We start from the raw sequence: 18147 nt of genomic DNA, 5'->3' as shown, positions 1-18147 counted from the left end.
TTTGGCTCTTCAGACGTGGCAGCATCCCCACTCCATCACAGGGGTGGTGGACCTCTGTCCATCTTCTGCACAACAAGCAGGATAAGAAGTCCTTTCTCTTCTCAGTTGCTTGGTTTTGGATACCAGAGCTGAAGACAGAATACGGTTCCTGACCTTCTGTGGTGACTGCTACATCTGCTGGTAAGTCATGAGCTGGCCCTTACTACAATGGCATCTCCTCCAGTGATAATGAGCTCCGCACAGCGCTCATTTCAGCAGGCATGCATGCCCAAACAAACCATTTTCAGAAGGACACCCCCTAAATTGTCTCTTACCATCAGTAAGGGAGGTGATGTTTCCCAAGTTCTCACTGCTGATCTCCGCGATATTCTCCATCACGAGGATCTGCCTGGACAGCTTATCCAGGAGGTCTCTTGCCACAAAAGGTGTTTTACTGGAGAACACAATTTGCTGGTGGAGACAAATGGGGAGAGAGGAAAAGGAGTCAACCTCAGAAGAAAAAACCCCTCTGAAACACCTGGCAACTGAAGTGCAATAGCAAGTTCACTGCCCTGGAACCATGGCATCTCCTTAACTTTGAAAGTTATTTTTCTCTGGGATACTGTATGGTCATGACTGGTATGCATTGCTACTTATATCTTGTATAACATCTACATCCAGATCCAGACACTTGATTATCCAGGCAGCCATTTGCATATGTAATTTCTGATTTACACACTCTGCAAAGCTAAAGGAATCTATCATCATAAACCTTAAAGCCAGAACAGAATATTAGTCTGACTTTCACATAATATAGGCTGTGGACTTTCAGGACATACCTGCCTGGGGGCACACCAATGGTCGCTCTTCTCCACTCCATTTCAGCTCTGATGAACTACTCAGGTTCCTTTATTAACTTGGTGCTTTCTCCCCGCTGCTGACATCTGCATGTCACTCTTCAGCTGGCCACATAAATGTTGTTCATACCCAATCTGCTCCATGTGTGGACAATAGCTGGAGCTCACCTCCCCTAGCTGAATATGTACTGTGTACTCTTGTATTTAAACCAAAACCCTCCCTTTTTCTCATACTTGTGAGTCAGCAGTGTCCAGCTCAGCACTGAAGGTAATGCAATTTGGCTTGCTCTCTATTGCTTCAGTGGGCCTTTGGGAAAATAAAGCTAATCATATCTGTGATGGAAGAGCCAAGTAATCACAAAGAGGAAGTTGCAGTGTGTTTCGACTCCCAGGGAAACCCTGAAGCCCTTGCTTGCTGGAGTGGCTTGCTGGAGGTTTAAAATCACATTTCCCGTGCTCAGGTTCCGAAAAAAGAACAGCTCTAAAACACTGTGCTAGTTAGCTGTGAGCATGAACAGACAATTCTGATGTCTGCCACGTGTCACGGGGCTGTCATGTGCTGCCTTCACTGCGTCTGTTGCAGACAGTCCACCTCACTTGCACAAATTCATTTCTGCTCTTAAACATGGATGCCTTGTCTCAGTAGGGCCACAGGCTTCTGGTTTACCACTGAAGACATGGGCTGCCTTAACCAGGGGCCTATTTCATTAGGACCTCCTGGTGAAGCCAGTGGACATCTGTAACCCAGAGCAGGGGCTGCCCTGCCAGGATGGAAATCATAGAAGCATAGAATGGTTTGGGTTGGAAGAGACCTTAAACATCATCTAGTTCTAACCCCCCTGCCATGGGCAGGCACACCTTCCTCTAGACCAAGTTGTTCAATGCCCCATCCAACCTGACCTTGAGCACTGCCAGGGATGGGGCAGCCACAGTTTCTCTGGGTGACCTGTGCCAGTGCCTCACCACCCTCACAGGGAAGAATTTAATCTCAATTTCCCCTCTTTCAGTTTAAATCCATTCCCCTTGTCCTATCACTACATGCCGCTGTAAAAAGACCCGCTCCAGCTGGCTGGGGGTGGAGGGTGTCACCGTCCTACCCCACACAGCTGCTGTCCCAGCGCTGTGCTCACACTGCCTCCCAGGAGCAGCACAGACCCTGCTCGTACCCCACACTACAGGCACACCCCGGTGCCCGCAGGAAAACCCTACATTTCCGCAGAGGAGCTGTTGCTGGTACCTGGATGAGCTGCGTGCAGTACTGCAGGTGCTTAACTATGGTGACATCCAGGCTGTCGTTCCCCGTGGTCAGCGGCAGGGGGCTGCCGGCCACGCTGGTGCCCACGCCCGTGTCCTCGGTGAGAGCTTCGCTCAGGTGTCCTCTGGCTTCCGGGTGCTCCGTCCTGTAACTGGGGGGGACGAAGGGAGGAGGGGTCAGTGCTGGGCCAGCCACGGCCGTGGCACACACACACAGACACGCTCACTCAGGGGGAGAAGCAAGCAGCAATGCTGGAAGCAGCCACATCATACCGCGAAGGAGCAGCGCTGCCTGGCCGGGCGCCGGGGGGCCGTACCCACCAAGGGGAAGGCTCTCCGGGCCCTGACTGGTTTGCCCTGAGCGATGCAATGCCCTCAACAGCAGCCCTTTTTAACCTGCAGGCACTGTCGCCTGGTGGTGACAGCTTCCTCTCATCTGCTGATGAATCGCCTCCCCAGTCAAGATGGATTAAGCACCGTTCGTGCCATCCCAGGCACCGAGGTGCTAAGAACAGCTCTGTGCTTTCCTTGTCCTCCTGCTACCAAACCTAATGCTCGTTGCAGAAGGAAAGGAAATCCAGTGCTGGAGTCAGAGACATGATGTTTTCATATGCTGTTTCAGGCCCAATTTGTACAGCTTGCTTTGCTAATTGTTTCTGTAAGAGCGTAAAGCTGGTCTCACTGTGTTTTAAATCCTTATATCCAACATTGTCTTGTACGAATGTGTTTAAACACAAAGCCTGAGGTCAATCCCCGGATGGCAAGTGTATTTGGCTGCAAGTTCAGAAGTTTCAGCACTTGCAATCTTTACACTGAGTCACACACTTACACATCTAAAAATGGAAGCAGGAATCTACACTGTCTGGGGATGTGCCAGAGGGGAAAAAAAGAAAATGTAACTTCTACTCGCCATTAAAAGATTTGAGTTGCTTTCCGAGTTAGCTTATAACTGACTGACATTTTTGCTGCCTAAGTTAAATTTATGCTAAAGCGCCTGGTTAAAGCCAGATCCTTAAAGCAACCCAGGCTGAATGAGCTCAGTGCCCTTTTAGTAAGCAACACCATTTTCCAAGTCTTGTCTTCCCACCAAGTCATATTCTGGAGGAAAGATACTCAGTGTGGTGGTGGGAACTGCACGGTGGCTGCTTGTTTGCACTCAAAATCCTTTTAAACAGGCCACAATAAGCTGCAAGAAGCATAGCTCCCTGGTTGGGAAGCAAGGGGTGCCAGGGAGCCATGTTCCTTTCTTTTTTTCCAGCTCTAGCACTGCTTATATGCCTGCTGGGCATTGTGTCAGCTGCAAGGATGCAAACATGCTTTTAGGATCTAATGACTGAAACACAGCATCTTAAAGTCACACGACAATGACAGACCACGGCACAAACACCACAGCTATTTCTTTTTCTTTTTTTCTTCTCAGAAAGACCAGAAGTGATGAAAGAAGGGCAGGTAACACGCAGGGCCATGAACAGAGTACCAGTCATCACTCTTACATTCCAAAGGAAACCTACACCATGCTGCTTAAATCTGGCCCTGTGTTATTGTTACTGACAAGCTTAATCCACTGCAAAGACTCATTCGGCTAGAGAGAAAAGACAAAGGGAGGGGGGGAAAAACCACAGAGGAATTAGTAATTGCATCCAAGGAAAGCCAGGTCCAAACCTATGTCAAGGAAGAGGCTCTGCCAGTACTGATGTCAGCTTAATTTAATTTAACCTTCTTTGGAGGACAGATTGCATGTATTTCAATGGGGAAAAAAATGATCCTGGAAGCTAAAGATTTTGTATGCAGCAGCCACGGGGAACCCTCTGACCCTATGAACTCATCAAGGATTACTCAAGTCTTCCTTGAATAACGTGTGCACCGGGATCCCCTGTTAGCGACAAAGAGCTAGGGTGTCAGTTTGGCGTAAGCACAGCTGGCAGTTACTACAAACTTACCTATTCTTCTCAATCTCAGTATCTGAAAATACCGAGTCTGCACCTCCTCCACCATTACAAACCTCCACACCACCACCATCCTCATCATCAAAGTCAGAGGTGTTCAGGAAATCAAAGCTCTCTAAAGCACTTTCAACTGTTAGACTTAAACTGGAGGACCTGCTTCGGCTTACTGCTGGCTTGCACTGCAAAGGCAGAACGAACCAATGAAAACCCCAGATATTAGCTACTACTGAAAGAAAAGAAAAAAAAAAAAAAGAATAAAGCTTAAAACTTTCAAATTCTTCATTTTATTTTTTTAAACTTCATTTTATTGGGTGTTTCATTTCAAACCTTCATATTCATAGCACATACAATCAAAGCCTGAGAACTGGAAAACCCCTTCCATTCCTCCTCCCCTCCCCATCCTACCCACTTTCCTCCCCAAAGCAAAACCCTCCAAGGCAAAATTTCATGTGTTTTATAGAAATGAGAAGTACAGCTTGAATCCAAGTGACTCAGCTTTCAGTGTTCTGAGAGGAGAGACAGCAATTAACGCAGTGGAAGTTGAGAGGGGAGGGCATATTCTGTAATTACTGTTCTCCAGCTGCAGAAGCCAATTTCTAGATATCCAATGGCACTATGGGATTTATTCCAGGTGTACCTCCAACAGACCTCAATCAGGAGTAAACGTAGTCCCGTATCTGCAGATTTATTCATGGGATGAGAGGACTATTATGGCCTTCAAAGCCACTTGGCTTATCAAGGAAAAGCCAATTCAGGCATCAGAATTGACAGAGAAAGCCAGTATTGTAACTCGGAAGTTAACAGTGGTAGAGAGTGGAGAGTCATCCTATCTCACTACAGGGAAGAAACGTGACAGAAACTGTGCTGTTGCTGTAGGAAGTATCAGACACTCTGGTCCCACGTGGTGACACATCCAGACGTGCCTACAGAGTTGATTCCAGGATCACCTTGCAGGAGTAGATGTAGCTTCAAGGGTCACCTTGCAGGAGCAGATGTAGCTTGAAGGATCACCTCCATTGGTTTGTGCAGTGACTTCAACACCTTTAGCACCATGTGGTTATTTGATCAGGAACAGCCAGGAGCCACCAGTGCTGTTACACAAGGCACATCTTCTAGTCAGGAGCCAGGACTCTGTCTCAGCTTGTAGAAAGAAATGCATTGGCCTCTGAGCTGCTGCTGACTCAGCTCCAGCTGCTCTAGAGCTGAGGGGGTTTGGAGTTCTGTTTCCAGTTCATTTGCACACAGTATTAATTTTATAGCAGTTGTATATTAGCACTTGACTCTACAGTCAGGAGCCGGTCAAACACACTTCCCAACACCTCCGTGACACAGGTGGGTGCTGTATCCTGATTCCTCTGCCAGCACTGATGGTTTTAGCTGCCATTTCTTTCATGGCTTCTTCGGGCAAAAGCAAACGGCAGCATGTGGGTTTCTTTTCTTTGCCCATCTAATATAGCCAAGAGGGATTTCTTCAGCCACAGCTGGATTCCAGCTCAGCCTTTTTGCATGGGGAGCCCAGCATGGCTGCTGGCGATGCTGAGTGTCAGTCTGCAAGGTGATCAATAGGTGACACCCACACATAAGCAGATCTGGAAGAGGCGTTCATCTCAAGAGTGCAGGAATCCTGCCTGTGTACATGTGTCCTCTCCCCCCATCCCATCCTTTGTAACTTCTGATAAAAGGAGTGTAAATAAGCAGTCTCCATTGTCCAGCTGCTGTTTGAATACTTGAACTCTTTGTACAAGCTGCAGAGCAGCCAAGACATTAAAAAGTAACAGTAATGGTAGCTTTGCCTGCTTGAACCTCCTTGGGAAACAGTGCAAAACCCAGGGGCTACAGGCTGTTAAAAAAACACTTAACCTGGGGAAGTACCATGCAGCTGCAAACACCAATGGAAACAAGGATGTTAACAAAGCTTTTGTGTAAAGATGATTCTGAAGGATAAATACTTCCCTCCTTCCTCCTCTGCCATGTTTTTAAGTGATGAGACTTAAGTGATTAGCAGCCCGACTTGCATATGAATATGAAGCATTTGAAATGATTATTTCCCATATAATACTCTTTGCACAGTAATGGCTCAAGAGTTATTTGTGGGAGAGATACCAGTCACAGTGATCAGTAGTTAAGGTATTAACAACACACATGCTAAACACTTTTCTTTTTGTCAACAGTTTCTGTACATCCTGATGTAATGACAGGATGTCTCTCATTTTAAAAATGGATGGGGGAAAGAGGAAAAGGCGTGAAAGAAGCCTAGGTGATGTGGGGATGGCAACCTTCAGCAGGACTTGTGCATCTGAATCCATTTGGCAATTTGGAAGATTCGGATTCTATGGCTGCAAGGCCCGATCCTCAGCTGGTGTAGTTTTACACAACTCCACAGAGTACACCCACTGAGGATGCGACCCATAGATTTAAAAGGCAGAAGGCTGGCTATAATCTGATCTTCAGTATGGCACAAGCAACGGATTCAAACGTGGTTTCTCCAGAGAAGGGTTTGATTTAATTACCCGTCTGCCACTGCACCTTTTTCTTTTTCCCCCAGGTTTTGAGCATGTTAAAAGGTCCATTGCTGGAGAATACGAGGCTACAGTAAGCACATCATTGAGCACAGAAGTTTAAAAATTGAACACTGTGAAAGGATGCTCCAAGCAGGAGCAAATCTACTGCTACTGAGGAGTTTTACTGGCCTCCAAAAGCCCTACTTTGATGTTTGCGAGGCAGGGGAGGAGATTCTACCCACTCAGATTTTCTTTAGGGTAGTATTTTCTGAAAATGTACTCACTTTTAGGATGTCATCTAGATGCATCACCTCCTGGTCCAGGTCCTGAAACTCTTTATACTGCTCTTTATGTGGCTCAAGAGCTAAGAGAAGCCCTTGCAAGGCTTCTTCAATGCTTCCATCCAGATAAGACTTGTATCCTTCTGATTCCCCACTAATCGACCCCTCGCACAGCAGCCTCTCTGGGGTCACGGGTGCCTCAGCTGATGTAAGCCTTTTTACCAGCTGCTTTGTGATGTTGCCCTCATAGGTATCCAGCTCCACAGGCTTGAGCTCTGAACCTTCATCCGTGTCCTGCAGGAGAGACACTGGGACACTTGTTTCTAGGAAGACATGATCGCTCCCAGCATCAGAGGTCTTTCGGCAAACTTCAGGAGCTGCCTCTGTGGTGCTCTTGTTCTCAGTCGCTGCGCCCTCTCCCTGGGACGGCAGGTCCTTCGGCTCAGTGACAGAGTCTCTGCGGGAGTCACTGCTGCTACAGTCCAGGCTTGAGTTCTTGGAGGAGTCGAGACCTTGGTGCTGGGTGGGGGTCGCAGTGATGTCGGGGCTGGAGCTGACGTGAGCAGAAGAGGGCTCTGCTGAGTTGGCAGGGGGCACACGGTCTTCATAAGGCAGGTCGCCGAAAGTGAAAGAAAGAGGCCGTTTCTCGGTGGTCGCTGTTCCATTCTCAAAGACTTCATCTGGCAAATTCGACTGAAAAGGTAATAGAGAAGGAGAGAAAATGTTTTTCATTAAGAACTGGAAAGAGGAAAAAATACAGTGTGTGCCTGGGAAATAAAAACGTAAGGAATAGGAATAAAGAGGCATTCGAGACTTGAAAGATGGGAAAGATACTTCAAATCCAACTTCTGCTTTCATCTGGCACTGCTCCTGATTTCAGCAGGAAAACTGCTGGGACGCTTGGGCTCAGCATCTCCCTGGTAAGCAGAGAGCTTTAGAAAGCAAGTCCCAGAACAGAGACCTGAACTCTGCTTGTCCTACCAGATTCCCTCAGGCAGCATTTCCAGTGAGCTGCTCCAGTTCCTGCAACATGTCTCTTTTTAATGGAGTTGTACTTAAGCCACCCTGTCTGCATTTTCCTATCCATTACAGATTTCTGTTGTATTTATTTTCTGACTTCTAAAGTAGCGATCCCCAAAATTCAATGCTGTTTGCTCCCAAAGTTTCTCTAGTATCATGGCATTTAAATGGTGACATTACTGTGCTATTGCTTTTCTGTTGAAATTTTGTTCTGCGTGTGGATATCCCTCCTAATTGTTGAGCATGAGTTATATAGAAGTCCCATTCGACAGGAGTTTCAGCCAGAATGAAACAGAAGAATTGTGTGGTGATGTATTGACCAGGCCACTGATCATTCAGGAGGCAAAACCAGCATATACAGATCCAAAAGTGATCACAGCATGTCATGTCTCTGACAGACCTATGGAGAAAAATCACTGTAGGGGTCACAACCTGCCTATCTGACCTGCAGATCTTGCTCTGTTTTGTGGCCAACTCACAGAAATGCACAGCACAGATGAAAGGCAACTACTATTTTGCTGACGATTTGTTGGAAAGAACCATAGACCAGAAAGAACCAACCATGTTGGTAAGGTGCATAAGGCTAAAAGTGCCAAAAACTTGCATTATTTTTTTTTTTTCCCCAGCACTATTAAGTCTTTTTTTCCCCCTAAATATAATTATACTCGAAGGTTTATTTCTTCTTTTCCTCAATATGGGTATGCTTTTAGCATCTGAAAGTCATGTTACTACGCAAATATCTGGCATCAATCAGTGCAGCGGGAGATTTTTGGAGAATACCATTAGCCTGTATTCCTGCCCTGCTCTCTGCCCACAGATAGTTGGCTTCTGATCATTATCCCTGTAGAAACCAAGAGGAATTTTGATTCAATGGGAGCAGCATGGGCTCACAGTCATGTTCTCCCCTCTAATCAGTCAGCAAAATGAGTGAGTTGCAATAGAGAGTGACACATGAAGCATGCGGGGGAATGGAGATGCCACATGGGGACTGACAAAATCCTTCACCAAACATAAACGAGGACTCACATATAGCTCTAGCTTTGGGCTTAGCCTGAGCGATGGCAGGTCACTAAAAGAGCGACTGCGACGAAGCTTGTCAAAGAAAGTGTCTTGCAGAGCATCTAAGATTGTCAACTTTGGCCTGTCTTGCAGGGGATGCAGCCATTTCTTCAACAGTTAAAGCAAAGAGGGTGTGAGGAAGGGCAAGTTAAATGAATGCTTTATAGCAGTGCACTAGATTACAGGCATGGGTTTCAGCACTTGTAAAATTCGTATCTGTACAGATGGTCTATTCAGTTCATACGCAGTCCTGATTAAGCATTCAGGATTTGATTCACACAAAAATGTGGGAGCACCCTATGAATATCTTAGGTACGGGAACAAATTTTATCATGGGATACATTAGAAATACTAGTGCTATGATGGCTGTTTAACTACTGTTACCAAATGAAGACATGTTTTAAAAAGCTGATTCAGGTTTTCTAGCAGTCAGGCAAGAATAGGTATGCAATAATTTCCCACATAGTTTGAAAGATGCCAAGATCACAGCCACCTTTTAGGATTAGCAGCTAGGAATGCACTTTCATTGTAAGTATTTGCAAGGGTAACCTGCTGCAACCAGGGGAAAAAAAGCTTCGATGTGTAAAGCAATGATGTATTTTCAGTACTTGAACTGCTCTAGGGCTTCTCAGTACATAAACATGAAGCTAAACAGAGCTTACAAAGAATGAGTGGTCCTTGAAGGTTGGTGTTTCAGGAGTGCCTTGGCTGTACATGGACATTCTCCTCTGGAGAGCAGATGCCTTGCTCACATTTCCTGCAGATGGGGTCAAGTCTTCAACATCAAAGGGGCTATGGACACACAAGCAGAGAAAAACAAAAGGTTGTTAGGTTGAGAGAGAAGGAAGTTCAGGTCCACAGAAAGGATGGTGAAAAGGTGGTTTATCAGCACATCAAAACCCAGAGGTAGCAAGTTCTTTTAACAGAAATGTGTAGAAGAAAATGTTGTTAATCAAACAGCAGGTTCCCAAGTGTGGTTTTCTGTTCTGGTAAGTGTTCTACTCTCAGATATCACTTATGTAGCATAGTTATTCTTCTCACATGAAAAGTATTCTTGGATTTGAGTTGCCAAGTGTCACACATACTAATGAGAAAGGTGCTCTACTATTAATAGAGCTGTTGCATTATAAAGGAAACCAGCAGCTGTTATTGCTGACTTCATGTTTATTGTATTAGAAGAAACAGCATACATGACTAAAAGTTAAATACATCAGTGCTTCTTCATTTACCTATTCATTAAAATGCAGCAAGAATTGGGTTTGAATCCTAACACTGTGCTGACCGATGCAGACACATATGGCAATGCTAGGAGATTTCCTACTACCCTCATGGTGAATGAAGCCCTTAAAAGCCAGCTTTTAAAGATGGGCAACATCTGATCTTGGCTAGGCTAGCATAAATCCAGGACAACTCTACTGAACTTTACACTAATATTAAAAAAATGAATGCACATATGAGCACTCAGTTCTGTCCCTCTTTAGAGCTTAGGGAAGAATGTTACACTTAGGCAATTCTATGATCTCTCATCACTATATGTTTCACATGACTTTTAATGTCAGTACTTACCAAACCTAATTTAACAGCTGAAACCAGGCACAAAACCCTTTTGCCACAGGTAACATAACAAATCTATAGGTGGCCATGAACTATTTCTCATGTCCCAAACTTGGGTCACAATTCCTTCCCCATCTGTCTCAGTAGTAAGCAAAATAAAGAGAAGAGACCACATGGATGGACTTTCTCCCTTCAGTTGAATTTTTACAGTTGCTTGACCAACCAACCAGTTGTACTTACTACCAGGTGATTTCAAGGTTCAGCTTTATTGTGCCAAGGTCATTAATGTCTACTGCAACCACCTGAGGCCGAGCTGCGAACAGGTCTTTTGTCTCACAGGTAACACTTCCCACAAGGATGTGAGTTGCAAGTCCCTTAACTTCTGTGACCTGTAAGAGACCAGAAAAAGACATAGAATCACAGAATGGTTTGGGTTGGAAGGGATCTTTAAAGCTCCTCCGGTTCCAACCCCCCTGCCACAGGCAGGGACACCTTCCACTACACCAGGTTGCTCAAAGCTCTCTCCAACCTGGCCTTGAACACTGCCAGGGATGGGGCAGCCACAGCTTCTCTGGGCAACCTGTGCCAGGGCCTCACCACCCTCACAGTGGATGGAGCAGATGGTGAAAAGACCTATGTATTTCTCCAGATCAACAGATGCTGCTTTCTTATCTGAGCAGTATTAACAAACTCATCAGGACTGGGATTTTTTGGTTGTTTTTCTTTTTTTTTTTGTTATTGTTGTTGATTTTCTTGAATGCTGTTAATAAACAGGTTTCCAATGCTCCCTTGCTTTGATGTAACTGATCTGAGTTGCTGGAGAGTGATGTGAGGCAAGGGTCATGTTAGTGTGGCTATGGGGAGAGTTAGGATAACCTGTCCACAAGACTCCCAAACTGGTAAGTCCTGTAGAATCTAGGATGGACAATACTACAGTACATCACTCTAGTAGGTATGTTGGAAATACTAATGATAGCTCATTTCTGAAGAGTTTAATGATCTGTTTCTGTGGGTTTGCTGATAGTGCGTGAGAAGGCAGCTTCATGACTCCTGCCTTGCTTGCAGGCAAAGGAGTCAGCATGTGTACCTTAATGGAAATCAGTCCAACAATGAGAGGGAGGAAAACCATTTCTTCTCCATCCCAGCTCTGCTTGCCATTCACTTCTATTTTGCCCTTCAGTTTCCATCGCTGGCGACCGTAACGCATGAAAATCTGAAAAAGAGAAATCCTGTGATTTTCTTGAGAAATCTGCTCTCGTGATGCACAAAAATCAGAAGCAGAATTGGGGAAAAAGGTCAGTAAAACATTGGAAGAGGCAATGGTTTGGTGCTGCTCTTCTGCTTCCCATCAAGCCAAAAGGAAAAGCTCTATTCTGCAAGATCTCTGCCTCCCAGCTCTCCTAAACACTTTTGGTAATGTACCTCTTGCCCCAGCTTCTACTTTTGTGTACCTAGATGACAACCAGCTGCAGGAGTTTTAACTCTATTTACAGGAAAGCAGCAATGAGGGGGGCAGGATGAAAGCCCCCGTAATATTTCCTAACATCTACAGCTTGCTGGATCTGCTGCCCTCCCAGGCATAAGAGAGGGTATATGAGCTCATGGGTATCCCCCATCAGTTTCCAGCTGTGAGACTTTGGCTGCCTGGTGATGCATATAACAATGCAGTAGGACAATCTGAAGTGATAAGAGCAGCAAGCCCATTTTGGGCTGCGGGGTTGGCTGGGAGAGACCTGTACCAACTAATTGTTCCCACAGGGGAAGCACACGCTTGCAGGCATGAAAGCATCAGGAGATATTTCTCACAGGGAATGAAAGTGGGAACAAATGAATCAATGATCAAGACATCTGGGAAGTACAGGTTGGGGAGATCCATTACCAAGCCACTGTGATTTATTGCAGGGTTAGCTCTGTTCTGGATAGAGCTGGAGGCTTTTACTTAATATTAATTAACCCGCTGATAATATTCTCCACTGGAATGTTGCACTGACCAGAGATCCTGACACAGCCTCATAGCAGGTAATATCTGGGTCTCAAGAAATGGTTATTCTGTGTCTTTCTGCTGCTCTGCTTTATGACGAAGTAAGGTCTTAGCATTCACTAAGGATGTGTTCAGTTTGCCCTACATGCATAGGATGTGACATATGCATTTTCCAGAGGAATTAGAAAAGTTTATCACAAATAAGATTTTTAAAAGTTAAAAAGCATAAAGAAAACTTGTAGTCCTTCTAATACACATTATTCAGTGCTCTGACTATAATTTTCAGGTCTTCTGACAGATGCCTTGGCAAAGGCAGACATAAGGAGAACTATAAGGTTTTCCAGAGCATATACTGGAAAAATAATTGCTGTTTCTTGGGGTGCTGATGTGAAAAGGTCTTACTCATTTTGATGTGAAAAGCAGCAGAAATCTGCCTTCTGATTCTTTTACTATTAAATAAACCGTAAACCAATGCAAACATACCTCGTATTGATCTCCTGGGCAGAGCCGAGCGAAGCCAGCCAGACCTGAGAAGGAAAGACATGAGGGGCTATGGGAGGGCCTGGGCCCAGTGGTGTCCAGCAATGGGTTGCAGTGGGGTGCCCAAGGCCACTGCTGCTGTGCTTGGACAGGAAAGGGTGGCAGCACCCTACAGCCCACTCAGCCACTCGCTGGAAGGTGTCTATAACCCCCCTCGTCCTTCCGCCTCCCTTCCCCCCAATCTTAATTTTCTTTCTATTCTTTTTTGGTACATAATTAATTGGGTTGGGGCTTCTTGCATAAGAAAGACTTGCACTTCCCATCTGGTTTTCCTGAAGAGCTCCAAGTTTCCTTTTATGTAATAATTAAAGAAAAAGCAGCACCCTGACATCATCTGGCTTCAGAAGCTCAGCTTAACACCCTTACTGTTGCACGGTGCAGGTGAGCTGTGGAATACCATGCATTGCTTGCTTCCTAGCACTAATCAGATGGAGCTATACATTTTAACACAGATTCCCTTTTAGTACATCTCAATAGAGAGACAGTAAATGAGACAGGCTCCTTCTGCTTGGCATTTCCTTAACATTATCACTCCCATACTAGCTGAGTATCTTTCAATAGTAAACACATCACAAAAAGTGACTGACATCTGTAGAATGAGATTTATCCCATCCTTCCCCAGAGGGGAGTAGTGCAGCAAAGCACTGGTGTTTACTTGATCTTTTTAGTGTTTTTTCTTTAAAGGAGGACATGATGATGCTATTTTTGTACTGGCACTGTGCATATGAAGTGAAAGTTTCCTGAGGGACCATGCTGAAATCCCAGGGAAGGTACTGTCCCTCTCCTAGCCTTGCGACCTTCTCTTCTACGGATGGAACTGGTGGTTTTCCATTCAGAAGGATCCTCCCCTTCCTCACAGGTCTCCTCAGCAGGTAGCTGCTGCACTTGTTTTGCTATAGAAATTTACCAGCTTTGCCTGGGTAAGCCTAAAACTATGCCTCTAGTGGTGCTGCAATGCCCGAAGAAACCATCTTGAGGAGACATACAAAGCCTGTGGCAGAGAAAGGAATGAAACCAAAATTGCTGGGGTCTTCAGGCTGTGTTTGTCTTGGAATGCTATGACTGAACATATATGGGTGTGTTAACATCAAAGCAAGTATGATGAGCCCTAGTACTGGCTTTATTTGCTGGGCCGAATTAGTCCCGATCCCTGAATACAGTCATGGCCTGTCCCTGTGACCTGCTTGATACTCCTCTTCCATTTCTTTGACCAGAAAAGAGTTTTCTTCAGTCATCTTACTGTGTAGCCCTTACAGAGGGGCCCTTGCACAGCACTCATATTACCAATTCCTTCCTAGTTTATTTGCTGTTTATAAATAATTCAAGCTTACTAGCACTTCACTGCTGCTTCTTTCTCCCCAGGCACGCTTTTATAAGTGAATTTGATCTCTGCTGGGATACATCACTGACAGTATCTGAGGAAAAGAAAAGGTCTTTTCTTTGCTCAGTGGATGGGGTTGGAGGGTGGGGAAGCACAGCTTAAAATTCCACATGGATGTTGTCTGGAGTCAAGGTCTGTGAGTCTAACCAGGCTGGTCAAGTCTCTTCAGCCTGATGAACAGGGGGCTAAGAGCTTACTTGATTACAGGGGATATAGTACTTTCCTAGGAAACTTTTTTGGTAACTGGCTGGCTTTTGGGGACTAAACACATGGCAGGAGCCAATGGCTACTATACAAGCAACATGCTTGTAATATAAATGGAATGGGTGATTGCTCCTGGGGTGTCAGCATAGGAAACAGGGTCCTTACATGGCTGTGGTAAGGTGGCAGGGCCACCTGGAGCTCACGCAGCCTGTGCAGCCCTGCCCATGTGCAGGATGCTGGACATGTGGACACATGGACTGTGGTTGTGGTGCTGGGCTCCATGCTGCAGAGCCCCTGGTGCATCAGGCCAGTGTATTGCCTTCCCTGTGTGAGATAGCTGGGTATTTCACCTCCTGCTATCTTGGTACTTCCAAGAGGTACAGGGGCACTTCCCTACACATCATAACAGGACACACTGATTCCATACAGGAACTTCTAAATTTCCACTCTTTAATTTCAGCACCTGATTAATCCCTGAGGAGTAATCTAAGCCTGCTGAGAAGTTTATTATCTTTATTTTGAAAAATAATCAGGCTTTTGGGGGGCTTTTTTTGAATACCAGTTGTAAAAACACAGTGTGGGTCCCCTGCTTCCTGACAGCGCTGTGTAGTTTGGCTTGCTTTCAGTGTAAGTGACAGAGGGCACAACGTAAAAATAACTTTCACTGGAATGGCTAGGAACAGATAAGCTTTGGGGAGAGGAATGCTTTGATTTTAAATTAGATCCTAAAGTTAGCTGGCTATACTGCAGTATAACTTAAGGGAGGAGCTTGCTCTGTGATCTGCAGGCTTTTGTGCTAGAGCTGTTGTCAGCTTTAGCAGTGACTGGATTGTCCTATTGTATTCCTGTTCCTAGGGAAGACTATCTAAATAGAAATCTTAGATGTCCTAATTAGTGAATACTTAACGATACAGCATTTCTCTTAGCTATTTTCTAATTTGGGCTTCTTTATGTTATGAGAACTGTGCTCAGAGGTAGCTGTTGTTCAAGGTTTGTGCTCAGCTCTCGCACATGAGTGCAGCACCTGACTTCTCGAGAGCTCATGAGCTTTGCTGGAGGATTTGGATGTAGAAAGTAGAAGGGGACAAACCTTTTTCAGCACAGACGTTTGTGGCACCATGACATCTTCTGCAACATGTCCTGCCATCAGGAACTGTGCATTGCACTGCATTTACAGCAAGTAAAAGAACACTTCGAGGGACCTGGTGTGATGCAGTGCCCTTTCTACACTATGTGACCTCGTGTTTCCTTCTGCATGTTCATGCTATGATTCTGCTGTGAGTTTTCGTATAGCAATATCTGACTTGGTCTCCGTGTGTTCATCTTGTGACTTTACATCTACGCATCTTTGACTGCCTTTCCAGTACTGAAGAGTGGGGGCTTTAAAACCTGAGGTTTGGTGCTGTGGGATGGAGCTAGGAGAACTCTAACAGCTGCTGCACTTGTTTCTCTCATATGAGAGCACAGACTAACTATTTTAACTTAATCTAAGCTAGATCGTGTCAGTGTAACCACAAGAAACAACTAGCTCAACTGTGACAAGGCAGGCAGAATCAGAGCGCTGTATGAGATTTGTAGGCTTTAAAAAATGCACCAGCCGATTTTTTAAATGGCAAGATTTCAAGTGAAGAATTAAGAATGCATGAGTATTTCGATGCTGACTTTGTTTTGTAGAACTATTTTCAGGCCAGTGATTGAAGATCCAAAAAAAGATATCCTCCTACAATCTCTTCTTTAAGAGTCTTAAAGGGATAACAGGATTAGCAATACCCAGTGATTCACTGATGCTTCAAGTAAAACTGATTCCATTGTATGCAAACCTGTCAAGTCCCCTGTCATAAAGACAAGGAGGAAAATGAAAAGGTGGGTGCCACCACATAGTTATCTAGGTGTTTAAAAGGTAAACTACCCCAGCTCTTTGCTTTTTTATGTTTGTTCCAAAATAGTAGTAATCAGGATCAGCAAATGTAAAGGACTTAGAAACATCTGATGTCAAATTAAGGAAGTTTTGAACTTCAGCTCCATGGGCATTCACACCATTTCCCCAGGCAAAGGGGATAGCAGCCTTCGAAACTGAATTGCTTGGCTATCGGGGGAGTGTCTGAAGGAAGTAATTAGCCTTGAAAACAACAAGCAGCATCTCAGAGTGTCTCTCTGTTAGCTTTGATGGTCCTGGTTCTGTGATCCTTTCCAGTGTGCAGAGGTGTAAGCTGGGGATTTGAGGGCTCACAAATGCCTGTGGTGGGGGGAAAACCACACCTGTCATAAATACACATCACAGCAGTGTGTCTCGAGGCCCTCACTAGCATGCCCAGTGACTGCTACTATTTTGGAGAATGGAGGGAAAGGTGAAAAGGCAATTACCTTTCATCTTGATGCAAAACTCCCCCAATAGGTTCTCCAGCTCTGCTTCTATGGTACACATGTTCTGTGTGGGAAAAGAGAACAGTGAGGTCAGACAAACCCTCTTTCTGCCTTTTTTTCATTTTCCTTTTTTTTAAGGTCTATTTGGAAGGGAAGATTCTGTTATGCAAATGAAAGCTGTGTTGCAGTAAAATCAGTCCGCTGAGCCATCCTTGCTCTTCAGCTACGCCTGACCCTAAAAATGGCAGCTGAGCTGTGCCTGCTCCCACCAAAGCTGAATGTAACCCCAAGCTCTTCTGCTGTTGCACTGTAATCCTCCCGTTGGCATAGGGCAGTTGTGGCCCTTGAAGCATGACCTGGTCACTCTCCCATTCCCCTCCAGCCAGGACATGTGCCAGCAGCAACTCCATGCCAAAGTGGCTCCCAGCATGATTTAACATGAACTACATTAAGAAAAAAAGACTCTGTGAGGCATTATCGGACCCAATCCTGTTCTTCCATCAGATTTAGGAATGCTGTTACAGCTTGTATCCTGGGATGTTTGCAATGCTATTAGACCCTCGTTCATCTACTGCCTGGTTTAATAAAATAGATCACAGTAAGTAAAATAGGCTGGGTTGCAGCATATATCTGTATACATGTGGGTTCCAGCCAACTTGCTATCCCCCAATTGGCAGTGGTTGGAGTATAAGCAGGTTCAGGGCAGTTTTATGCCTTTTTCTTGTGCAGCAGTTCCTGGGTATAACCCTGCTCTCATAGAGCATAAACATTATTATTTCAAGGAACTCTCTGGGCCCATGTACCCTCTCTAAGTCACCAGGTATCGAGCTGAAGACAAATAAGTAATAATTCTTTGCTGAGTTTGCTTTTAATCCTTTTATCTGGATGAAACTCTCCCTGAAACCAGTGGCAAAGTTCCCATGGCCTTCAAACAGCGTGAGAGCAAAAAGAGCAAACTGATGAGGCTGTACCTCTGTGTACTCCTTGTAACTCCTGTTGATTTCAGTTAAACTCTCCCGAGCTGCTTTGCTGGCAGGAGACATTGCAAAGGCCTGCTTCATTTTGCTGGCACCATCACAGAGACGTCTTTGGATACAATAGGCTTCATAAAGCTCATCCACCTAGTGGGAACAAGGAAAGTGTATTGGAAAAAAACCCCAGAACCCCATCAAAATAAAACCAGCAGTGAAGTCATTTGCGTTGTAAGGAAACTCAGCCAAGCTGTT

At 45.1% G+C, this 18147-nt stretch overlaps 1 protein-coding gene across 1 annotated transcript in view; it reads right to left on the bottom strand.

Moving 5' to 3' along the window:
- Window positions 1-18147, bottom strand: part of RIPOR2 (RHO family interacting cell polarization regulator 2) — a 65120-nt gene that overhangs the window by 8071 nt on the left and 38902 nt on the right. Inside the window, 10 exon segments of the mRNA XM_065667851.1 lie at window positions 315-450; window positions 2074-2242; window positions 4031-4215; window positions 6822-7511; window positions 9560-9689; window positions 10692-10840; window positions 11539-11664; window positions 12916-12959; window positions 16922-16985; window positions 17893-18042. Of these exon segments, the coding sequence (XP_065523923.1) occupies window positions 315-450; window positions 2074-2242; window positions 4031-4215; window positions 6822-7511; window positions 9560-9689; window positions 10692-10840; window positions 11539-11664; window positions 12916-12959; window positions 16922-16985; window positions 17893-18042 (1843 nt within the window).

Source organism: Lathamus discolor, chromosome 2 (genome assembly GCF_037157495.1).
Source record: "Lathamus discolor isolate bLatDis1 chromosome 2, bLatDis1.hap1, whole genome shotgun sequence".
NCBI classification, from domain to species: domain Eukaryota; kingdom Metazoa; phylum Chordata; class Aves; order Psittaciformes; family Psittacidae; genus Lathamus; species Lathamus discolor.
This window is presented reverse-complemented; position numbering and strand designations above follow the sequence as displayed.